At 28.9% G+C, this 24,404-nt stretch overlaps 1 protein-coding gene across 1 annotated transcript; it reads left to right on the top strand.

Annotated features, from left to right (window-relative positions):
* Positions 1-16,486: 16,486 nt before the first annotated feature.
* On the top strand, positions 16,487-19,652 carry LOC129615785 (uncharacterized). Its single transcript, XM_055531150.1, has 4 exons — positions 16,487-16,506; positions 16,747-16,877; positions 18,448-18,624; positions 18,685-19,652. The coding sequence occupies exons 1-4, from the start codon at positions 16,487-16,489 to the stop codon at positions 19,650-19,652; spliced, it is 1,296 nt and encodes a 431-aa protein (XP_055387125.1).
* Positions 19,653-24,404: the final 4,752 nt, after the last annotated feature.

Genomic DNA, 24,404 nt, shown 5'->3' with positions numbered 1-24,404 from the left:
AAGTTCATCTGTCAAGTCGCATTTTTCAGGGTTCGAACCTGGGACTTTTTGCATAGAAATCGTATGCTCTACGTATTATCCTATATACGTTAGTATTGGTGTAACTCATTTTACAGTCACACGTTTTATTCGCAAGTATTATAAACTTCAAATACATACATGCATGCATTTTAGTAGCGAATTATTTTATGCGTATGCAGTAATTCATCACTTAAAGTGTTTATTGTAAAAGGTATTTTACGATTTTATGAGATATAACTTAAAGCGAAATTCTAAAATAAATTACTCAAAAGGTATTAGATTTCAAAGAAACTAATTATTTGTTTAATAATGTACTTTTTCGTAATTAGTTTTAAGAGCTTTCCTTATTTTAAGTTTTATCTTATAAAATATTAGGAAAAAACATATTTATATGTATATTACGGGTGTGTTTTTGAAGAGGAAAAAAGTAATATCAATACATCACAGACAGAATGGAACACAATTTCAAAACTACAGGCATAATACTTGCAAGGTTTGCAATGAGAGCACACACGACTAGTTATATATATATAGCTACTTCTCAGATACCAAAAAGTACGGGTACTTGTAGATGGGCTAGAGACATGGGACAAAAAGCATTAGATAGGGTTTTGCCTCCAGTATCCCAGAAAAATCTGACATTGGAACTTTTTAGCCCCGAAATAGCTCTATTTTAAGATTTTCTGAAAAATTTTTGGATAACAAAAGCACGTTTTTCTTTTATACTTTTTATAATTAGAAACACAAAGAAAGAAATAAATAATACGTTTTACGTTATTATTAGAAACACAAACCGAGAAATAAATAATATTTGAAAATTATAATGATCTCACATATTTTTGGTTCGGAAAATCGAAATAATTTTAACGTAAATAAATGTCAGCTTTTGTCAAAGACATCAGATGTTTTGTGGCATCTGAATAATAATGCTCATTTGCTGTTGATTTCAATATTATGTTTCGTCAACAAGCTTTAAAAAGATATACATACAGAATATAACATACATATGTATGTACGTATGTAGTAAGAATTTTATTTTTATTGTTCCAAGCGAAAAACTGTAAAATGCTAAATTTTAATGCATACATATGTACATACATATATTTGAATAAAATTATTATTTTGTTTTTGCCTAAACCTTTTCTTTATTTGAAAAATTCTTTATGTATATTACCCTCATAATTTAATAATTATTATGTGTTTCTATACGCCAAACCACAGTTTTGAATATTATTCAATTCTTATAGGAAGCTTACAAAAAAAAAATTGATGTGATCAGCACATAACCGACCTCATTGTGTATTGTCTAGTTAAATGAAAGTGTTACAGAATATTATAAAAATGGTCTGTTAAATACTTCTTTCCAATTGTTACGACATTAGTAAGCTTATAGTTAACGTACCTAGAATTATAGTTAACGTACCTAGAAAAATGTAAATTTGGCTCTTAGTAGAGTTTCGCTTTGTGCTACTCGAGTTCCCTAAAATACTCGCCAGTTAGTTTCGGTAACAAAGGGAACTCATATATCAAATTTCAAGAAATTCCATCAATTCGTTCCGTAGATATGGTGAAAAATGTAAAATCGGACCGCAGATCAGTTTTCAAGCCATGATCTTTCCAAAAAATTTACATTTTCATTGTTTTAATATGAGGAATTCAAATATTAAATTTCAATGAAATCGGTTGATTATTTCTCTTTATATACATAGAAATGTATGTTTGGCCCGAAGTAAACGTCCAGTTGCTGATGCCTGATTTATTCCAAAAGCTAGGAATTTTCGCGGACGGTCGAGCAAAGCTCAAATATGTAATTTCAAGTAAATCGGTTGAAAATTTTCTTCAAAATGGTCAAAAATGTAAAATCGGCCCGCAAATCAGTTTTCGAGCCCTGATCTTTCCAAAAAATTTACATGTTCATTGCTTTAATACGAGGAATTCAAATATTAAATTTCAATGAATTCGGTTGATTATTTCCCTTTATATACACAAAAGTGTATATTTGGCCCGTAGTAAACGTTTAGTTTCCGATGCCTGATCTTTCCAAAAAATTTACATGTTCCTTGTTTTAATACGAGGAATCCAAGTATTAAATTTCAATGAAATCGGTTGTTTATTTCTCTTTATATACACAAAAATATATATTTGGACTGTAGTAAACGTTTAGTTTCCGATGCCTGATTTATTCCAAAAGTTAGGAATTTTCGCGGACGGTCGAGCAAAGCTCAAATATGTAATTTCAAATAAATTAGTTAAATATTTTCTTAAAAATGGTAAAAATGTAAAATCGGCCCGCAGATCAGTTTTCGAGCCCTAATATTTCCAAAAAATTTACATGTTCATTGCTTTAATACGAGGAATTCAAATATTAAATTTCAATGAAATCGGTTGATTATTTCCCTTTATATACACAAAAGTGTATATTTGGCCCGTAGTAAACGTTTAGTTTCCGATGCCTGATCTTTCCAAAAAATTTACATGTTCATTGTTTTAATACGAGGAATCCAAGTATTAAACTTCAATGAAATCGGTTGTTTATTTCTCTTTATATACACAAAAATGTATATTTGGCCCGTAGTAAACATCCAGTTTCTGATGCCTGTTTTCTTCCAAAAGCTAGGAATTTTCACGGACGTTCGAGCAAAGCTCATATATGAAATTTCAAGTAAATCGGTTGAATATTGTTTTTAAAATGATGAAAAATGTAAAATCGGCCCGCAAATCAGTTTTCTAGCCTAGATTTTTCCAAAAAATTTATATGTTCATTGTTTTAATACGACGAATTCATATATTAAATTTCAATTAAATCTGTTGATTATTTTCTTTATATACACAAAAATGTATATTTGGCCCGTAGTAAACGTCTGGTTGCCGACGCCTGATTTCTTCCAAAACAGGAATTTTCGCGGACGGTCGAGCTGAGCTTATATATAAAATTTCAAGTAAATCGGTTGAATATTTTCTTCAAAATGTTCAAAAATGTAAAACAGGCCCGCTAAAAAGTGCAGTTCCCGAGGCCTGATATATTCCAAAAGTTGATCAAACCGTGCCATGGTGGAAATAAACTTATATATAAAATTTTATCAAAATCGGTTCAGCCGAACTTGAGATACACGCGTACACACACAGACCGACAGACCGACACCTTGCTAAAAATAGTTTATTTACACTTCCCTACTATGGAGAAGTACGTTCCCACCGAAAATTCGATATGCAAAATTTGTTGCCATCACATAACCTACCTATTGTTTACAAAATACGGTCGGTAATTAGATGGGAAGCTTTAAAAAAAAATACACATACATATTTATGTACTTAACTATTATAACAATATTTTTTTGGAAATTTTCTTTAAACTTTCATATTTTAAAGCAATCATATTTTAATTATATATATATAGCTACTTCTCAGGTACCAAAAGGTACGGGTACTTCTAGAAGGGCGAGAGACATGGACAAAAGGCATTAGATAGGGTTTTGTCTCCAGGGTCCCAGAAAAAGAAAGAATTCCACCCGCCCTCCCCCATCACCCGCCCTCCCCCATCACCCACCCTCCCCCATCACCCCCCCCCCCTCCCTCCCCTTCACCTCCTACCGAGATGCTTTGTAACCGTTTTTTACAAAATGGTACTACATCCTGTAGGGGTAATACTTTATTTAATTTTGGTGGTATAAATATTGTATGTAAATTCATATTTGGAAGTGTGAGTTATAACAAAAAGTAATTACTTTCTTAAGAAAATTGTAATGTTTTAATAAAATCTACATTTTTTTATAATAAGTAAGCACGTTCGCATTTAGTTATGCATTCTTTTCGCGATCTGTTGCACTATGTATTAGAAAGCAAAACATAAGTTTACATTAAACTTCTTGACAATATATTTTTAGGGTAAAATTTTATAAGAAAATGTTATTCTATTGCATTAAACTTTTTCCAAATAGGCTATTTACAAAAAAATATTTGGAACGGAAACTCGCTGATATTGATTTTTAAGGATGAAGCTTTTTCAATTTCATTTAAAAAAAATAAAATTATCAATAACAAAAGTTCATCTGTCAAGTCGCATTTTTCAGGGTTCGAAGCTGGGACTTTTTGCATAGAAATCGTATGCTCTACGTATTATCCTATATACGTTAGTATTGGTGTAACTCATTTTACAGTCACACGTTTTATTCGCAGGTATTATAAACTTCAAATACATACATGCATGCATTTTAGTAGCGAATTATTTTATGCGTATGCAGTAATTCATCACTTAAAGTGTTTATTGTAAAAGGTATTTTACGATTTTATGAGATATAACTTAAAGCGAAATTCTAAAATAAATTACTCAAAAGGTATTAGATTTCAAAGAAACTTATTATTTGTTTAATAATGTACTTTTTCGTAATTAGTTTTAAGAGCTTTCCTTATTTTAAGTTTTATCTTATAAAATATTAGGAAAAAACATATTTATACGTATATTACGGGTGTGTTTTTGAAGAAGAAAAAAGTAAAATCAAAATACATCGCACACAGAATGCAACACAATTTCAAAACTACAGCATAATACTTGCACGGCTTGCAATGCAAGCACACAAGACTAGTTATATATATATAGCTACTTTTCAGGTACCAAAAAGTACGGGTACTTCTAGAAGGGCTACAGACAGGGGACAAAAGGCATTAGATAGGGTTTCGCCTCTAGAGTCCCAGAAAAATCTGACATTGGAACTTTTTAGCCCCGAAATAGCCCTATTTTAAGATTTTCTGAAAAAATTTTTGTATAACAAAGGCACCTTTTTCTTTAATACTTCATATTACTAGAAACACGAACCAATAAATAAAATAATACTTTTTATTATTAGAAACACAAACCGAGAACGAGAAATAAATAATATTCGAAAATATAATGATCTCACATATATTTTAAGTTCGAAAAACGAAATAAACTTAAATAAATGTCAGATTTTATAAAAGACATCAAATGTTTTGTGTCAACTGAATATTAATGATTCATTTGTTACTGCTTTGAATATTATGTTTCGTCAGCAAGCCTTAAAATAATATATACACACAATTTATGTACGTATGTATCTACCTAAAATTTTATTTTTATTGTTCGAGCGAAAACCTGTAAAATGCTAAATTCTAATCCATTCATACACCGAAAAAAAACCATGTTTGAAATCAAACACAAAACGTGTATGATTTTGCGTCAAACATGAAATGTGTTTAATATTGAAAACGAATAATAGTCAATTTTTGAGAAGAAAAAGTTACTATTTCCATTGTTACTGCAACATTATTGTGTTTAAATAAGTAAATGTAATATTTTTAATATTCGGCCAACAAAAAACGTTTTACACTAACTTTCCGAACTTTTCACTGTACTCTAAATAATAGTTAGCTTACAACGTTTAGTTGTGCAATAACAATGTTGTGCAGTCAAATTATCACTTAAAGTTGTTGCTCTACTACATTTCATTATAAATTTACATTTAAGATTGTAAAATTAAAATCTACATAGCACTCAAATAACGATTTTGAATTATATAATGATTTTTGCATAATATAATTACTCAAAAAAATATGCAAATTATTCAAAATCATTAATTGAGTTATTAAGTATAGCTTATCATTTAATTTTTCAATTTTAAATGTAAATAAATATTAAATAATTTGTGTCTCATTTTCGAGGAATTAATTAAAAGTTTTAAATATGTTATTAATTTCTTTATTTGAATAAGATAATACAATGTTATTTAACTGTGTATTTTCAAATATTTTTAGAAACAAATACATATTTATGTAATATCAAAGTTTTTACTATCTTTTTGTTGTACATATGTACTCTAGTAACTTTAATAAGTAATAATGGTTCTCTTAAAATTTAACAAAAATATTATTTATTTTAACACATTGTTTATTATTAAAAACTTAAATTACATTTCTAGTATAAGGATCTCCAGGATACTTGGCTTTCATAGAATTTACATAGTTAGACAAATAACGCAAAAATAAAATATATTATGTAAGTGCAAACCCAAAACCACAATAATACTCCAAGAAAATTTCAATTACGAAATTTTCATATTTAAATATTAAAGTATTCATATCTAAGTAGCCTTAATTTTTTTAATCCATTAACATAATATTCTACATATTTACGCCTACGTAGAAGACAATATTTTAAAAAACCTCCGATTAATATTAAATTAAAAAAAAAAAAATTAATATATTTTTGCAAGAACGAGAAAAATGGCGTTTGAAACTTTTTAAATTGTAGGTTTGTTTACAATTAAGGCAAACATAATCATCAGTTGGAAGTAAATTGTGAAAATATTTATAGTGATAAATTAGAGTTTGCACTTCTCTAAATGAACTAGTTTTATATATATAGCAAATTAACATTTTTTATTTAAGCTCGTTTATTAAAACCAAAATATCCGGAGAAACCCTTTCAGTAGAATCAATTTCAAAAAAAATTTTTGAATAAAAATCCAAACCGCTTTTGAAATTTCAGAGTACTTTAAATATAAAACAAAAAAAACCTTAAAGCAAGTGTCAAGTGCGGGAAGTAAGAGATCAAATTTGTACCTTATGTCGTCGTAGTATACTACGTAAGCTACATCGTACATAAGGTATGATGTCACTTACATTAAAAATAATTACTGACTAAAGGGATTGTCCCTGTTCTCTTAATTTAGCGGAGAGCTCATCAACTGCTGGATAGATATTGTTTGGCGTGGAAACCTTAATTAAAAGCGACTGTTGCGAATCTTTTATAGTTGATTTCAAAATTTTTCGTTTTTTACAATCTAATTCCGTGGTACTGGAGCAATGTCTAATTGATGGCGGCAATAGCGCATGTAACAGGCAATTAAATGATCAATCGAACCTGAAATTGGTTGTACAAGATTTTATATTAGATACTGATTATTTTATTTTTTAACAATATGCAACAGTTGAATCTGGAATTTTTATATTGTAAAGGGAAATTTCTTGGAATTCACTTTAATATATGAATATTCCGGAATTTATACCATTTTACTATTTTAAATATTAATTATAATTATTACAAACTTACTGTCCGATATATGTATCTGTCGAGTTCAATTTATTTAAAATTTGCAGAGACTCCCTGTCTTTTATTTTGTTTTTAAAAATTTCTTTTATTTTGACTTTGAAAGTGTCCCATTATTTATCAACATAATTTTACTTGTGCAACTAGATTTCATATCTTAACTGCCTAGTGCCTATCAACATTTTCTTCTTGACTTATATACACATGTACATACGTATGTACCTTGTTATCTTCAAATTTAAAGAAATTTATTTTCCACAAAAATTTTTGTTATTTTTCAATAAAATTTTTTCAACTTTTTTATTTATTTTAATTTTTTTTATAATTAAAAAGGAATTATAGCAAAACACTTTTTTCTTTCACTTTTAGCTTTTAAACTTTAAACAAACTTACGAGGTAGACAGTAAAATTGAAATGAGGAATTTTTTTTTGTGATTTATTATCCGTATTTTAACTGTAAAATGGTATCAACAACGTTTAGTTTTGAAAACAAAAACGAACATAGTAAATGTATAATGATTTCGTTTTTCTTAAACTATTTCAGTATTTGGTCAAAATCACGAAGTGTTTGAATTCAAAATCGAATGTAGTATATATTTTAAGAAATAAGATTTACAGTTACCATAATCGCATTCATTATTGTTAGCTTACACTTTTCGTGTGAAAGTAACAACTAAAATGTATGCTAAATTATTTTTTTGCTTATGACGTATTATGACATGTTTAAAATCAAAACTGAAATGAAGCATATTTTTAAAAAAAAAAATTTACAGTTACCATAATAACAATTATTGTTTTTAAATGACCATTTTCGTTTATAGGTAATAACGAAAATGTTTGAATTTGCAATTAAAATGTGTACGTATAACGTGTCGTTTACATAAACATTTTTGGTATTGAATGTACTATGTTTTTAACAACGAAATTTTAGTTTAACAATTGTTTTGTATTTAATTTATACACTACAAGTGTTTAATATCAAACATTTTAATATGTGTATCCACTTTTATTTAAACTACAATTTTAAGTGTTTAAAATCAAAGATGCAATCGCTTTTAATATCAAACATTTCCTTATTTAATTTTACCACTTTACGGGTTACAACGGAACGTTTTTGATTTCAACAAGCTTTATTTTTTCAGTGTATGTACACACACATATTTAAATGAAATTATTTGTTTGTTTTTGGCTAAACCTTTTCTTTATTTAAAAAATTTAATCCTATATGTTCACCCACAGTTTTAAAAAAACAGGTATCCATTTATAATTATGTATGTTTGTATTTATAATTTTATTTCAAATTGTTCCAACAGAAAATTTCAAAATTTTCAATTCTAATACATTCATATGTACAGACGTTCATATGTTGGAAAGAAAAATTTTAAAATCTTCAATTCTAAAATATTCATATATACATACATATGTATAAGTGATAAAATTATTATTTTTTTTTTGACTAAACCTTTTCTTGATTTGAAAAATTAATTTTTGTAAGTTTACCCCCATGATTTAATATTTATACGTTTAAAATTTATTTCTGTATAGCTACCCACAGTTTTGAATATTATTCAATTCATATAGAAAGCTTAAAAAAAATTTTTCAGGAAGCTTTAAAAAAAATATACATACATACATATTTTTTTGGAAATTCTTTAAACTTTCATAATAATATTTATCTGTCTAATTAAAAAAAAATATAAGAAAAAATTTAAATAAAATATAAAAAAAATTTTTAAAATAATCCAAAAAAAGAAAAATACACCAGCATCCAGGCAAGCATTGATCGAATAACCTTCTGGCTATCAGACTACCACGCTACCCACTACGTTACGCAGTACCTTGAATTTCCCTTTATAATTCTATATTTTAAACATATTTCGTATAACTCATCAAAAACCATCCTATTTTACATTATATATATGTAGCTACTTCTCAGGTGGCAAGAAGTACGGATACTTCTAGATGGACTAGAGACATGGGATAAAAGGCATTAGGTAGAGTTTTGCCTCTAGGGTCCCAGAAAAATCTGACATTGGAACTTTTTAGCCCCGAAATAGCTTCATTTTAAGATTTTCTGAAAAAATTTTTGTATAACAAAAGCACGTTTTTCTTTTATACTTTTTATAATTAGAAACACAAATCAAGAAATAAATGAAACGTTTTACGTTATTATTAGAAACACAAACCGAGAAATAAATAATATTTAAAAATTATAATGATCTCACATATTTTTGGTTCGGAAAATCGAAATAATTTTAACGTAAATAAATGTCAGCTTTTGTCAAAGACATCAGATGTTTTGTGGCATCTGAATAATAATGCTTCATTTGTTGTTGTTTTCAATATTATGTTTCGTCACCAAGCTTTAAAAAATATACATACAAAATATAATATATGTATGTACGTATGTAGTTAGAATTTCATTTTTATTGTTCCAAGCGAAAAACTGTAAAATGCTAAATTTTAATATACATATATTTGAATAATTTTTTGATTTTCAAACTTAGTAGAGAATGAAAAGAGGAGAACCCACCTATTGGCCAACTGATGATGCGAAAATTCCTGATCTCTTGGATTTCTTTATCATAAAGGGTGCACCTTATACGTATATGGCTGCTGAGTCCTGCTTTGATGGTTCTTCTGACCATACGCCGGTAATAGCTACATTCAGCACAACAATGATCTACAAAGAACATCAACCTAGCTTGTGCAATGGAAGAACTGATTGGAATGGTTTTAGAGATTTCCTGGAGCAAGAAATAGACTTGAATATAAGTTTAAAAACTAATGACGAGATCGACGAGGCCATCTTTTACATTACTAATAAAATTCAAGAGGCTGGATGGCGTTCTACTCCACAAACACAAATAACAAACAAAAAAATAAATATTCCATTTGAAATCAAGCGCAAAATATCTGAAAAACGGAAATTGAGAAGACGATGGCAAATCAGTCGACTTAGAACAGATAGGGCGGCTTTTAATAAGGCTTCAAAAGAATTGAAATTGTTGATTTCCGAAAATAAAAATAAAACATTTGAAGAACATTTAAGTTTACTATCCCCAACAAAAAACAACGAACATTCATTATGGAAATTCACTAAAAACATTAAAAGACCACAGCAATCAGTACCTCCACTTAAAATGTCGGATGGAAAATGGGCTCGAAGTTTTTCGGAAAAGGCCGAATTGTTTGCAGAGCATTTATGCAAAGTATTTACACCAAATGAATCTTTCATGGCAGAATTTGATATAAATATCGAAAATATAGTAAATAGCGATCAACAACTATCTCTTCCAATAAAACCAATAACAACACAAGAGCTCAAATCAACAATTCGAAATCTGGAAAATAAAAAGGCGCCAGGTTTTGACTTAGTAACAGCCGAAATATTGAAAGAACTACCAGCAAAATCATTGGGGTTTCTTACCATGGTTTTTAATTCTATATTAAGAATGGAATATTATCCCAAACTGTGGAAAATCTCGCAAATATGTATGGTACCAAAGCCAGGTAAACAACTTACAGCTGTAGGCTCTTATAGACCAATCAGTTTGCTTCCTGTTATGTCCAAGATATTCGAAAGGGTTTTCTTCAAAAGACTGAAACCAATATTAGAAGAAAATAATATAATTCCAGAACACCAATTCGGATTTAGAGAACAGCATTCTACTATTGAACAAACACATAGGGTTGTCAACAAAATAAGAGAAACTTTAGAAAACGAGGAATACTGTTCAGCTGTATTTTTGGATATACAACAAGCTTTCGATTACAGCGGACTATTATACAAACTATAATAATATTATAAGAAATAATATTATAAATTAATAAATAATATTTGAAAATTATAATGGGAGGGGGTGAAGGCCTCCCAAGATGTTTTGTTACCGTTTTTTACAAAATGGTACTACATCATGTAGGGGTAATTTTTTATTTACTTTTGGTGGTATAAATATCATACGTAAATTCATATTTGGAACTGTGAGTTATAACAAAAAGTGATCATTTTCTTAAGAAAATTGTAATGTTTTAATAAAATCTACATTGTTTTATAATAAGTATGTACGTACGCATTTAGTTGTGTATTCTTTTCGCGATCTGTTGCAAAATGTATTAGTAAGCAAAACATATTATGTAAGTGTACATTAAACTTCTTGACAATGTATTTTTAGGGCAAAATTTTATAAGAAAATGTTATTGTATTGCATTAAACTTTTTACAAATAAGATATGTTCAAAAAAATATTTAGAACGGAAACTCGCTGATATTGATTTGTAAGGGAGAAGCTTTTTTAATTTCATTTTAAAAAAAATATAATTATCAATAAAAAAAAGTTCTTCTGGCAAATCGCATTTTACAGGGTTCGAACTTGGGACTTTTTGCATAGAAATGGCATTCAATACGCATTACCCTATATACCTTGGTATTGGTATTGACTCATTCTACAGTCACACGTTTTATTCGCAAGTATTATAAACTTCAAATACATACATGCATGCATTTTAGTAGCGAATTATTTTATGCGTATACAATAATTTATCTCTTAAAGTGCTTATTGTAAAAGGTATTTTACGATTTTATGAGATATAACTTAAAGCGAGGTTCTAAAATTAATTACTCAAAAGGTATTAGATCTCAAAGGAAGTAGTTATTGGTTTTATGTATTTTTGGGGAATTATTTTTCAGAACTTTTCTTATTTTAAGTTTTATCTTATTATTTATTAGGAAAAAACATATCTATATGTATATTACGGGTGTCTTTTTAAAGAAATAAAATAAACTTAAAATATCTCAGCTACAGAATGGAACACAATTTCAAAACTACAGAAATAATTCTTCCAAGGCTTGCAATGCAAGCACACACGACTAGTTATATATATATAGCTACTTCTCAGGTGGCAAAAAGTACGGGTACTTCTAGAAGGGCTAGAGACATGGGACAAAAAGCATTAGATAGGGTTTTGCCTCCAGTGTCCCAGAAAAATCTGACATTGGAACTTTTTAGCCACGAAATAGCTCTATTTTAAGATTTTCTGAAAAAATTTTTGTATAACAAAAGCACCTTTTTCTTTTATACTTCATATTACTAGAAAATAAATAAAATAATACTTTTTATACCCGTACGAACGTATGTTCGAAGGGTATACTAAATTTGCCTTACCGTTTGTAACGCTAAGAAATAACGGTCTTAGATATAGACTCAAGTGTATGTTTTTGATCAGCGTCAAATTCTGAGTTGATTTAGCTTTGTCTGTCCGTCCGTCCGTCCGTCCGTCCGTCCGTCCGTCCCAACGATAACTCAAAAACTAATTGAGCTAAATTCACCAAATTTTCACAAATGATTTATTGTACTAAGTGCCAGAACCCTATTTAAATTGGACAAGATCGGAGTACCGGTTCGGGTAGCTGCCATACAACTTCAAAATTTATTTGGATATATCTCAGAAACTATAAAAGCTATGATATTGAAATTTCACACAAATGAATATATTAATAGGGCCAATGTGTCTGATAAAAGTCGTTGAAATTGCTTGGCTCCTTCTGGTACCTGCCATACAACTTCAAAAGTTATTTGTCTATATCTCAGGAACTATAAAAGTTATGGTATTGAACTTTCACACAAACAAATATATTAGCAGGGCCAATGTGTCTCATAAAAGTCGTTGAAATTACTTGGCTCCTTCTGGTACCTGCCATACAACTTCAAAAGTTATTTGACTATATCTCAGAAACTATAAAAGCTATGGTATTGAAATTTCACACAAGCGAAAATATTAGTAGGGCCAATATGTATGGTAAAAGTCGTTGAAATTACTTGGCTCCTTCTGGTACCTGCCATACAACTGCAAAAGTTATTTGGCTATATCTCAGAAACTATAAAAGCTACGGTATTGAAATTTCACACAAGCGAATATATTAGTAGGGCCAATATGTCTGATAAAAGTCGTTGAAATTTCTTGGCTCTTTCTGGTAGCTGCCATACAACTTCAACAGTATTTTGGCACAGACAGTATTTTGAAAAACACATTGTACTGAAATTTTGCATAAATTAATATACGGCAACTCCATAGTCAGTTATGGCATCTTTATTCGCACATAGGATAACAAATTCGTACGGGTATCACAGAGTTGACAAGGTCAACTCTATTTTTTTCTCGTTATTATTAGAAACACAAACCGAGAACGAGAAATAAATAATATTCGAGAATATAATGATCTCACATATTTTTTAAGTTCGAAAAACCGAAATAAACTTAAATAGATGTCAGGTTTTATAAAAGACATCAAATGTTTTGTGTCAACTGAATATTAATACTTCATTTAATATTGTTTTGAATATTATGTTTCGTCAGCAAGCTTTAAAAAAATATATATACACAATTTATGTACGTATGTATCTACCTAAAATTTTATTTTTATTGTTCGAGCGAAAAACTGTAAAATGCTAAATTCTAATCCATTCATATGTACATACACATATATGAATAAAATTATTATTTTGTTTTTGCGTAAACTCTTTCTTTATTTAAAAAATTTAATCCTATATGTTCACCCACAGTTTTAAAAAAACAGGTATTGTTTCATAATTATGTATGTTTATATTTATAATTTTATTTCTAATTGTTCCAACAGAAAATTTCAAAATTTTCAATTCTAATACATTCATATGTACATACGTTCATATGTTGGAACAAAAAATTTTAAAATCTTCAATTCTAAAACATTCATGTATACATACTTATGTATATGTGAATAAAATTATTATTTTGTTTTTGAGTAAACCTTTTCTTGATTTGAAAAATTAATTTTTGTATGTTTACTACACCCGGTAGGTATTGGGTGTCTTTGTGCTGGGAAAAAATCAGCCCATATCGCACGCCCCACTTTCACTTTCTTATTTCCTGGTATAGGTGGATGACCTGTTAAAGTGTGTCATGACCTGTATAACGGGTCGTTTATTTCCTGGTATAGGTAGATGACCTGTTTAAGTGTGTCATGACCCATGTACATATGAATGTACGAAGCTGAGGTGGCCGCCAGGCCAAAGAACTATAAAGTAGGTCAAAGGTTGCAAAGCAAGTTGTTTACTTGTCCGAGTTCAGCGTAATTGAGACTTTGCATGATTGATGTGTAAGTATGTCATGACCCTTTGATTGTTGTTGATTCGAGTTCATAGAGGAGTTGTATGGCGTTGGTATCGTCGAGCAAGTTTTAGTTAATGGCGGAAGTTTTTTTAAGTGTGTCATGACCTTTATAACGGGTCGTTTATTTCTTGGTAATGGTAGATGACCTGTTTAAATGTGTCATGACCTATGTACATATGAATGTACGTAGCTGAGGTGGCCGCCAGGTCAATGAACTATAAAGTAGGTCAAAGGTTGCAAAGCAAGTTGTTTACTTGTCCGAGTTCAGCGTACTTGAGACTTTGCATGATTGATGTGTAAGTATGTCATGACCCTTTGATTGTTGTTGATTCGAGGAGTTGTATGGCGTTGGTATCGTCGAGCAAGTTTTAATTTAAATTAAAAAAATGTTTTTATAAATAATGTTAACGGGATATCATGAAAAAAGTAGTATTATTTTTATATAGGTACCATGTGTAAGAATACTACTACTGCAACTTTTTTATTATTTTGAAGAAGAGTGTATAAAAATGCAATAAGATAACATTTATTTATATCTTATGATTAATTACATCTTGTATTGCTTTTCTTCTTTTGTTTTGCTTCTATTGTTTAATTTTTCGCATTAAAAGGTAAAAAGAAATATTTCAATGCATTTTATGATGCATAACATACATATCCATTCATATATATGTAGTTACTCAAGGTTAAGTTTAGGAAATAGAAGGAATGAAATTCTTGTTCGATTCTTCGTAAAACAAGAAAAAAAATGTTGGAGGCTTAAAAGTGATATGTAAAGAAAAGTAATTTTAAATGATCTGGTTTTGATTGTTGTTTTTATAAAAGCAGAATGAAGAAAAAAAAAATAAAGCATCTTTTTAACTCATATATTAAAAATGTCGTATTTTTTTAATTTTCTGAGAGCCTGGTACTAGGTATATTGTGGTTATTTGTATGTTGAAAAACAACAAAAAAAATAGATTTAAATGTTGTTCTTTTTTCTTATGGAAGCAACAGATTTCATAATATAAAATCTAAACCTATGGAAAAAGGAAAATTATGAAACATTTAAAAACACATAATTATTTTTATTGTAATTGAAATTTATTTCGACCATAACCCATATCTGAAAAAATTAAAAAAAAACCTAGGAAAATAAAAAAATACCTGAAAGTTGAAATAAAATACAAATCTTTCATTTTACTTATTTTTATTTTCGTTCTTGAACAAAAAAAATTAAATTCCTTAAATACTTAATCAAAATTGTTTATATTTTTGACAATTTTATATTTTTATTATCTGTTGTTTTTATGATGAGTTTCCCTGAATTCACCAAATGAAGGTAATTTTTATTTAATTTAAAAATCCTGACGTAATTTTTAGGCATGAAAATGTAATTATTTTGGGTGACAAACACCCAATATGGTTTTTTTGTATTTCTACTCAATTTTTCTTCAAAACTCAATAGTTTTCATTTCGGTCCATTTATTGAACCGTTAAGTATTATTTAACAACGGCTTGACTGTTAAAAATACGTATGAGATTCATATCTGGATCCTCCTTTTCTTTTTGGGCCTGAGATTCATCAAACCCAATTGAAAAACAATCCAAAATTTGGATGCTGTCTTGTTGTTGTTGATGATATTGTTGCTGTTGCTGTTGTTTTTGCGGTTGTTGTTGTTCATTCAGCTCTGCCTTTTGATGACTCACCCTTTTTCGTTTTGGGGCAGCCATCAAAATTTGGCTTTCTTCATAGGTCAAGTCAAGCGATTCCATTTCTATTAGATATTGATATATATTTTTTCTTGATAATAGAAATGCGACTGTTGAATATTTAGAAAATTCAAAGAGTATTTTTACAAAAACTGAGCATATAAAATCTTCCATAATCAAATACAATTATATGCATTATAGTTTTTTCTTTTAAGCTCTGATAAATTTTGTATAACAGCAACATGTGTTAAATTACCACAAGGAACCGGTAAAACTTTAAAATACACAAATTTTGATGACGAATGCAGACCGTAGAGGAGTTATTACAATTTCAAACAGAGATAATTTATGCTTGCCTCGAGCTTTAATTGTAGCGATTCATCAAGTCCAAAAATCTGTAGATTATAAACAAATAATAAAAGTAATTCAAAATTGCAAACGAAAAAAGCCACAGAACTTATTGAAAATGCAGGTCTTCCAATTCCTAGCAAAGGCTGCTGGGTCATCGAACTAAGCAAATTTCAAAAACATCTATCTAATTACAAAATAATAGTATATAAATATGGTACAAAAGGAAAAGATGTAATATTTGAAGGATTAGGAACAGGGAAAAAATTAAATCTTTTATTTCACAAAAACCATTACAACGTGATTACGTCACTTACAGCAGCATTCAGTTGTATATATTATTGTAAAAGTTGTCATGTAGCGTATAATAACAAAAATGGACATAGTATAATGTACTGGATCATGCCCGTGTTGTCAAAAATCACCACCATGTGATAAAAATTTGAAAAATATTATGTGTAATGATTGTAACAGAAAATTTAATGGTCAAGAATGTTTTGATAACCACAAAAGTTCTAGTTCAACTACAATAAGTATTTGCGAACTAATACATAAATGTTTCAAATGTTTAAAGGTCTACAAAAAAGATAAACAGCACATTTGTGGTGAATATTTTTGTAAAATATGCAATAAGTACGTGGAAAGTAATAATTTATGTTATATCCAACCAAATAAAAATCAACCCAATTTAAAAAATTTCTTGTTCATTTTTTATGATTTAGAAACAAAACAAGAAAAAATTTTTGAAGAAAAACTTGTAAAAAACGAGAAAAAAATAGAGTTGACCTTGTCAACTCTGTGATACCCGTACGAATTTGTTATCCTATGTGCGAATAAAGATGCCATAACTGACTATGGAGTTGCCGTATATTAATTTATGCAAAATTTCAGTACAATGTGTTTTTCAAAATACTGTCTGTGCCAAAATACTGTTGAAGTTGTATGGCAGCTACCAGAAAGAGCCAAGAAATTTCAACGACTTTTATCAGACATATTGGCCCTACTAATATATTCGCTTGTGTGAAATTTCAATACCGTAGCTTTTATAGTTTCTGAGATATAGCCAAATAACTTTTGCAGTTGTATGGCAGGTACCAGAAGGAGCCAAGTAATTTCAACGACTTTTACCATACATATTGGCCCTACTAATATCTTCGCTTGTGTGAAATTTCAATACCATAGCTTTTATAGTTTCTGAGATATAGTCAAATAACTTTTGAAGTTGTATGGCAGGTACCAGAAGGAGCCAAGTAATTTCAACGACTTTTATGAGACACATTGGCCCTGCTAATATATTTGTTTGTGTGAAAGTTCAATACCATAACTTTTATAGTTCCTGAGATATAGACAAATAACTTTTGAAGTTGTATGGCAGGTACCAGAAGGAGCCAAGCAATTTCAACGACTTTTATCAGACACATTGGCCCTATTAATATATTCATTTGTGTGAAATTTCAATATCATAGCTTTTATAGTTTCTGAGATATATCCAAATAAATTTTGAAGTTGTATGGCAGCTACCCGAACCGGTACTCCGATCTTGTCCAATTTAAATAGGGTTCTGGCACTTAGTACAATAAATCATTTGTGAAAATTTGGTGAATTTAGCTCAATTAGTTTTTGAGTTATCGTTGGGACGGACGGACGGACGGACGGACGGACGGACGGACGGACGGACGGACGGACGGACGGACGGACGGACAGACAAAGCTAAATCAACTCAGAATTTGACGCTGATCAAAAACATACACTTGAGTCTATATCTAAGACCGTTATTTCTTAGCGTTACAAACGGTAAGGCAAATTTAGTATACCCTTCGAACATACGTTCGTACGGGTATAATAATAAAACAGTCATTAAACAACATGAAACAACTTTATGTGTTTTTAAGCAAAGGTGCGATCAGTGTATTGATATTGTATCTTTATATTTATGCGCAAATTGCAAAATTAGAAGAAAAATAATTGAAAAAGGAAATATTATAGAAACTTTTCTTAACTACATATTGGAAATGAGAAAAAAGTTTAAAAATATTATAGTAATTGCACACAATGGACAAGCTTTCGATCATCAGTTTATTTTGAATTTTATTTTAGAAAAAAACATCCTTACTAAACTGATAATGAGGAGTACAAAAGTAATAATGATGCTATTGGGAAATATAAAATTTATAGATTCGTTAAATTATTTTCCAATGGCTTTGTCGAAATTACCAAAAGCTTTTGATCTACAATTTAATATGAAGAAAGGGTATTTTCCGCATCTTTTTAACACAGCGAAAAATGAAAATTATATTGTGCAATTACCCTCTGTAGAATATTACAATCCAAACGACATGAAAGTAGATGAGCGTGAAACCTTCTTAAAATGGTATGAAGAAAATAAAAATAAAATGTTTAACATTAAAAAAGAAATGATTGAATACTGTGTCAATGACGTTACCATTTTAACACAATCTTGTTTAAAATTCAGAGAAATGTTCTTGAAGCAGTGTAATGTTGAACCATTTCTAGAAGCAACAACAATTGCATCTGCATGCAATCTTGCATTTAGAAGAAATTTTTTAAAAGAGGACACAATTAGATTAATTCCTAAACATGGATACAGAAACTCAGACAATCAATCAAAAATGGCTATTCAATGGTTAGTATGGGAAGAAGAAAAAAGAAATATTAACATCAGACATACAACAAAACAGAAAGAATCATTTGTTAACGGTATAAAAGTGGACGGTTTTTGTTCAGAAACTAATCAAGTTTTTGGATTTTACAGTTGTTATTATCATGGACACCCTACTTGTATACCACATAACCGAAATAACAGTTTGCAAGACGATTCAAATGATACAATGAACACGAGGTATGAAAGAACTATTAAAAAAGCTGAAAGATTACGAAAATTAGGTTACGATGTTATTGAAATGTGGCAATGTGAATTTAATTCATTAATTAGTAAAGAAGAAGCAAGTTATTTAAAAAATCATCCGTTAGTGCAACATGCACCATTGAATCCTCGAGATGCTTTTTATGGAGGACGAACAGGAAATGTCTACAACTATTATAAATGTAAAGAGGAAGAAAAAATAAAATATATAGACATTTGCTCGTTATACGCTTGGGTTTGCAAGTACGGAAAATTTCCTATTGGTCACCCGCAAATTTATGTCGGGGAAAGTATTTGTTCTACTCTAAAACTAAATAACATGGACCGAATTCTTAAATGTAAAATTTTACCACCAACGAACTTACTACATCCCGTTCTCCCACTAAAACAAAACAACAAGTTAATGTTTTCATTATGTCGAAGTTGTAGTGAAGAAAAATGGCTTGAAGAATGTTGTCCACATTCAGACGAGGAAAGAGCTTTAATAGGAACATAGGTAATTGACGAAGTTGTAAAAGCTATTCAAAAAGGTTATAAAATGTTAGAAATTTATGAAGTTTGGGAATACTAAACTGCAAAATATGATAAAAACATGGATACACGGGGCTTATTTACAAATATGATAAACAAATTTATTAAAATTAAACAAGAAGCTTCAGGCTGGCCATCTAAATGTGTCAGTAATAACGAAAAAGAAAACTATGTTAAAGATTTTTTTGATAAAAAAGATATTCAATTGGAGCATGAAAAGGTTTCCAACAATCCTGGCTTAAGATCATTTGCCAAATTAATGTTAAATTCATTTTGGGGCAAATTTGGTCAAAGAGAAAATTTACAAAAAACATCAATCATAAACCAGCCTAAAGAATTGTACAACCTGTTAACAAACCCATCTATAGAAGTTTGTTATATTTTTCCGGTAAATGAAGAAAACATTATAGTTAATTGGCAGTACAAGGAAGAAGTAATGGATTCCTTACCAACAGTAAATGTGTGTATTGCTGCTTACACAACAACTCAGGCGCGATTAAAACTGTACAGTTACTTAGAAAAACTTCAAGAAAGAGTCTTATATTACGATACTGATTCCGTAGTGTATATCAGTCGTAAAGGGGACTATGAACATTCAGTAGGAAATTTTATTGGTGACATGACAGATGAGTTAGAATGTTATGGTAAAGATAGCTACATAACAGAATTTGTAAGCGGTGGCCCCAAAAATTACTCATTTAAAGTATATAGTACAAAAGATAAAGAAGAAAAAATTATATGTAAAGTTAAGGGTTTTTGTTTAAATTATGAAGCTTCACAAAAAATTAATTTTAACACAATCAAAGAATCTGTGTTAAACCCGAAAGCAGACAACGAAATTTATATATTATCACAAAATATTGGGCGCAACAAAGAACACAAAGTACTAACGGTTCCGCAAGTAAAAGTATATCAACCGAAATCAGAAAAACGCAACTTTGCTGTAGATGGTAGCTCCCTTCCTTACGGATATAAGAGGTTAAAACAAAAATAAATTTGTAAAATATAAAAATATAAAAATAAACTAAAAAATAAAAGAAAAACAAACAAAAGAATTACTTTCTTCAATTTTTATTATTGTACAAAGGTCGAAAAATAAGACTATGTATATAATATGTACTATGTTTTAAATAATACTATCTTTATTGATCCATGTATTATGATCGTCGCTGAACCCCAACCATTTTACGAAAACTTTATTTCCCTGTTTTTTAATAATTTTTTCTACTAGGTAAGCATCAGGATATTTAACAGAAGTAAGTTCTTCGTTATAGAAACCACCAGAAATAGTATTGTCTTTATAGTCAACTAATTGATATGTAGTGGGATATGTTTTATTTACTTTAGCGATTTTAAAAATCTCTGTAGACCAGTTAGGTTGATAACCTTTTTCAAATGCTTTTTGTATTTATTTATCCTTACGTAATCACCGATTTTATATTTACTTTTTTGAAAAATTTTAGGTTCTATATAGATATTTCTTAATAAATATTGTTCATTTTTCTTTGTAACTTCTTCAGGTGAAATTTTTATTTTCTTATGTTTTGTTGAATTATACTTCTGTATTAATGATGATAAAATATGTAACCATTTATAATTTCCATTTAAACTAAAGGTTTTCCACATCATATTTTTTAATGTTCTATTAAATCTTTCGACAATTGATGCTTTCATTTCGCTGAATGTGTGATAACGATTAATTGCTTTTTCTTTCATATAATTTTGGAATTTTGAATTAAGAAACTCCTTGCCTTCGTCAGATTGAATATTTTTGGGAATTGATTTTGATCTTTTAATTATTAATTTTAAAGAGTTTAAAACATTTTCAGCATTTTTTGTTTTTACAGGTTCTGCGAAAGCATATTTTGAAAATATATCTATAGCTGTTAACATGTATTTATATCCTCTATTGAATTTAGCGTAGGGTATCATTTCAACTAAATCTATTTGCCACGTATCATTTATTCCCTTTTGTTTGAATTTTCTTCTGAGATATCGTTTTCTAGCTGGTCTATGTATCTCCGATACTATTTGAGATTTTGACATTTTTTTTATACCAGTCAATCAATTTTGCAACTTTAATTTTGTATTTTTTTATTGTATAGCATTCACAAGTATCTGGTCCAGATGTAGTATCGTCGTACGCCCAAGGGCAAATAGTAAAATGGCTTCCGTGTATCGAACTAGTTAATTGTAATTTATGTTTAAATGTTTTTAAGTAATTGTTTAAATATAAAATTTGATTCTTATGTTCTTCCAAAATAACAGAATCATATACATTTAAAAACTCGTTGACATCCATTTTTAAAATAAGAAAAATAAAAAGGATTCGATTATTTATATAAGCCGTTGCAGCTCAATAAAATGAACAAAGTCAGTATTTTTATATTTAAGCATGATTCAAATAAAAAACTTTAGTATACATCAATTTATAATCGTAGCAGCATAACTGTAACGAATTTTCCAGTTTTACTAAAGAAATAAAATGGATACTCAATCACCAAGAGGGGATGGGGTTTCAATTATGTTCAATAATGAAGAAGAACCAATTCAGATACCAAATTCATTTTGCTGGAATTGCTATAAATGTCTTATGCAATATATGGTATTTTTATGTTTGCTTTTTATTATTTTTACAATTACTCATGTTTTAAATAACACAAAAATAATGTAAATAAAAGAAAAAATAAAATAAAATACAAGTAACATATTAGTCTAGTAGCATAGTGCTTTTATTTATTTCTAAATATTTTTTTATCTTATTTTTAAATAAAAACGGAATTTCATAAAACAATCTAGAATAATTACATTGAAAGTTAAATCGATCTAATGGAATATAAATTTCACTTTTTAGTATGATTTCATTGTTTTCTACACATTGTCTTATATATTTCCTTACATAGTCTTTTACACCTTCTTCAGCCTTGTGTTTGTAATCCATTACCACATGAATAAAATCAATTAGGATATGAAATTCATCCATCTCTTCGCTCCTTAACACGAAAGTTTGTAAATTTTTTGTTTTTATTTCAAATTGTAGACAAGAGACCTTGTTATTTATAAATTTTTTTTTATACTTTGTTTAAAATTGCTGATAAAATTCCACCCAATCTTCATAATTTATAAAAATTTCCTTTTTTCCAATACGGTATATTGAAATGGTTGCTTCTAATAATTCTACGTGGAATCCTATTACTACTTTTACAGTATGTGTTTTGTTTAAAAAATAAGTATACGTATAAGTACAACAACATGTTTTAAGAAACACTGATTAAGTAGTGCTGATTTAGCTGTCTGTTTTTAAACATTTTAATTGAGACATTTCATCTTTTATATAACATGATTTCTAGAAACACATGTCTGAATATTCTGCTTTCCAAATATTTTGTGAAATTTTCTTAAAACTATTTGATCATTTTTAATATGGTTGCGTTTCTTAAATTCACGTAAAAAATTATTCATACTTATACCAAAACATCTATACCATGCATACACGCAACAGTATTCTCCACAAACTTCTGAAAAGGTGCTTTGTAATTGTTTGTCATTGAAAACAATACATTTATCTTTTAAAAACCTTAAAATTTCCTTTTTATTTGGTAAACCTCCATAAGAATCAAAGTATTCAACACAACCAGGATCTTTTGCTTTATCAGCATTTATAATTATAAGAGAAGATCTTTCAAGGTTTTTTGGTATTTGATCTAAAGCAAATACACCTCTAAATTTTTTTCTTGTATATTTATTGCAATTTAAATATTTTATAATATCTAAAGTATTCATAAATTTAATTCACTTAAATCATAAACTGTACTGTTTTCTTTAATGTAATGCGAAATGAAATCTTTTTTGATTTTTCCGTTAGTCAATATCACATTGAATTTTTTTAATATTTCTTTAAGTTCATAGCTTATATTGTCATTAATCAAAGTTCCAAACGAATAGTTTTCAAAATTTTCATATATTAGTTCCTTAGTTGGAAATTTGTAAGAAAACTCCTTTACAATTTTTTTGCATTTTTCTTGAATCCCAACTAAGCAAATATCTTTTACAAATAAAGTATTCTTGTCGTCACAACAAAACGTTATATCAACAAGTGCATAAGACGATGACATCATCTTGAATATTAAAACCATTTATACAAATGTTCTATTTATAGGTTTTGTGAAAATATTTCTATTTTTGTCAATTTCAACACTTGCATCAGATTCTCCATAGACAATAGCAGTCAATACAGATGATTCCGCTTTAGATAACCTTGCCTCAATTCTAATTGTACCTTGATTAAATAGACCCTGACATATCTCATTTCCTGATGCATCTGGTGTCAAATCGAAAGCAAAGATGAAAAATCCACTACTAAACATAGATTTTGATATTTGATGTCCTTTGTCATTATGATAAATTCCTGTACCAGAAAATGGTGTGCACGAGTATGACAATTATTTTCATCTGAAAAACTTGTTTCAATTGCTGTGTTTGGTACTTGTACACCATTTACATCAACGTTGTAATTCTCACATCAACGTTGTTTATTAAAAAAGTCGGTTGGTTAAACATATCCAAATGTAGTTTACCCATTAGCTCTACGATATTGCTGTTGTGATAAAGTTTTTGACGTTCTTTTGATCCATTATTATCTGGTTTTGCTATGTTTGGTTTATCTAAACACCATCCAGCACACTCTAAATGAGTAGTAGCGGCATCCGTACCATAA

The sequence above is a fragment of the Condylostylus longicornis genome, unplaced genomic scaffold (assembly GCF_029603195.1).
Source record: "Condylostylus longicornis isolate FDR11 unplaced genomic scaffold, ASM2960319v2 ptg000147l, whole genome shotgun sequence".
In the NCBI taxonomy this organism is placed as follows: Eukaryota; Metazoa; Arthropoda; class Insecta; order Diptera; family Dolichopodidae; genus Condylostylus; species Condylostylus longicornis.
Note: the sequence above shows the minus strand (reverse complement) of the source record. Positions and strands in the feature narration are given on the sequence as shown.

Coding starts and splice junctions, on each gene's coding strand:
- LOC129615785 (XM_055531150.1), top strand. CDS start 16,487: ATGGTACAAAAGGAAAAGAT. Junction 16,878..18,447: donor AGATAAACAGCACATTTGTG/GTGAATATTTTT, acceptor TAAAATTTATAG/ATTCGTTAAATTATTTTCCA. Junction 18,625..18,684: donor CGACATGAAAGTAGATGAGC/GTGAAACCTTCT, acceptor ACATTAAAAAAG/AAATGATTGAATACTGTGTC.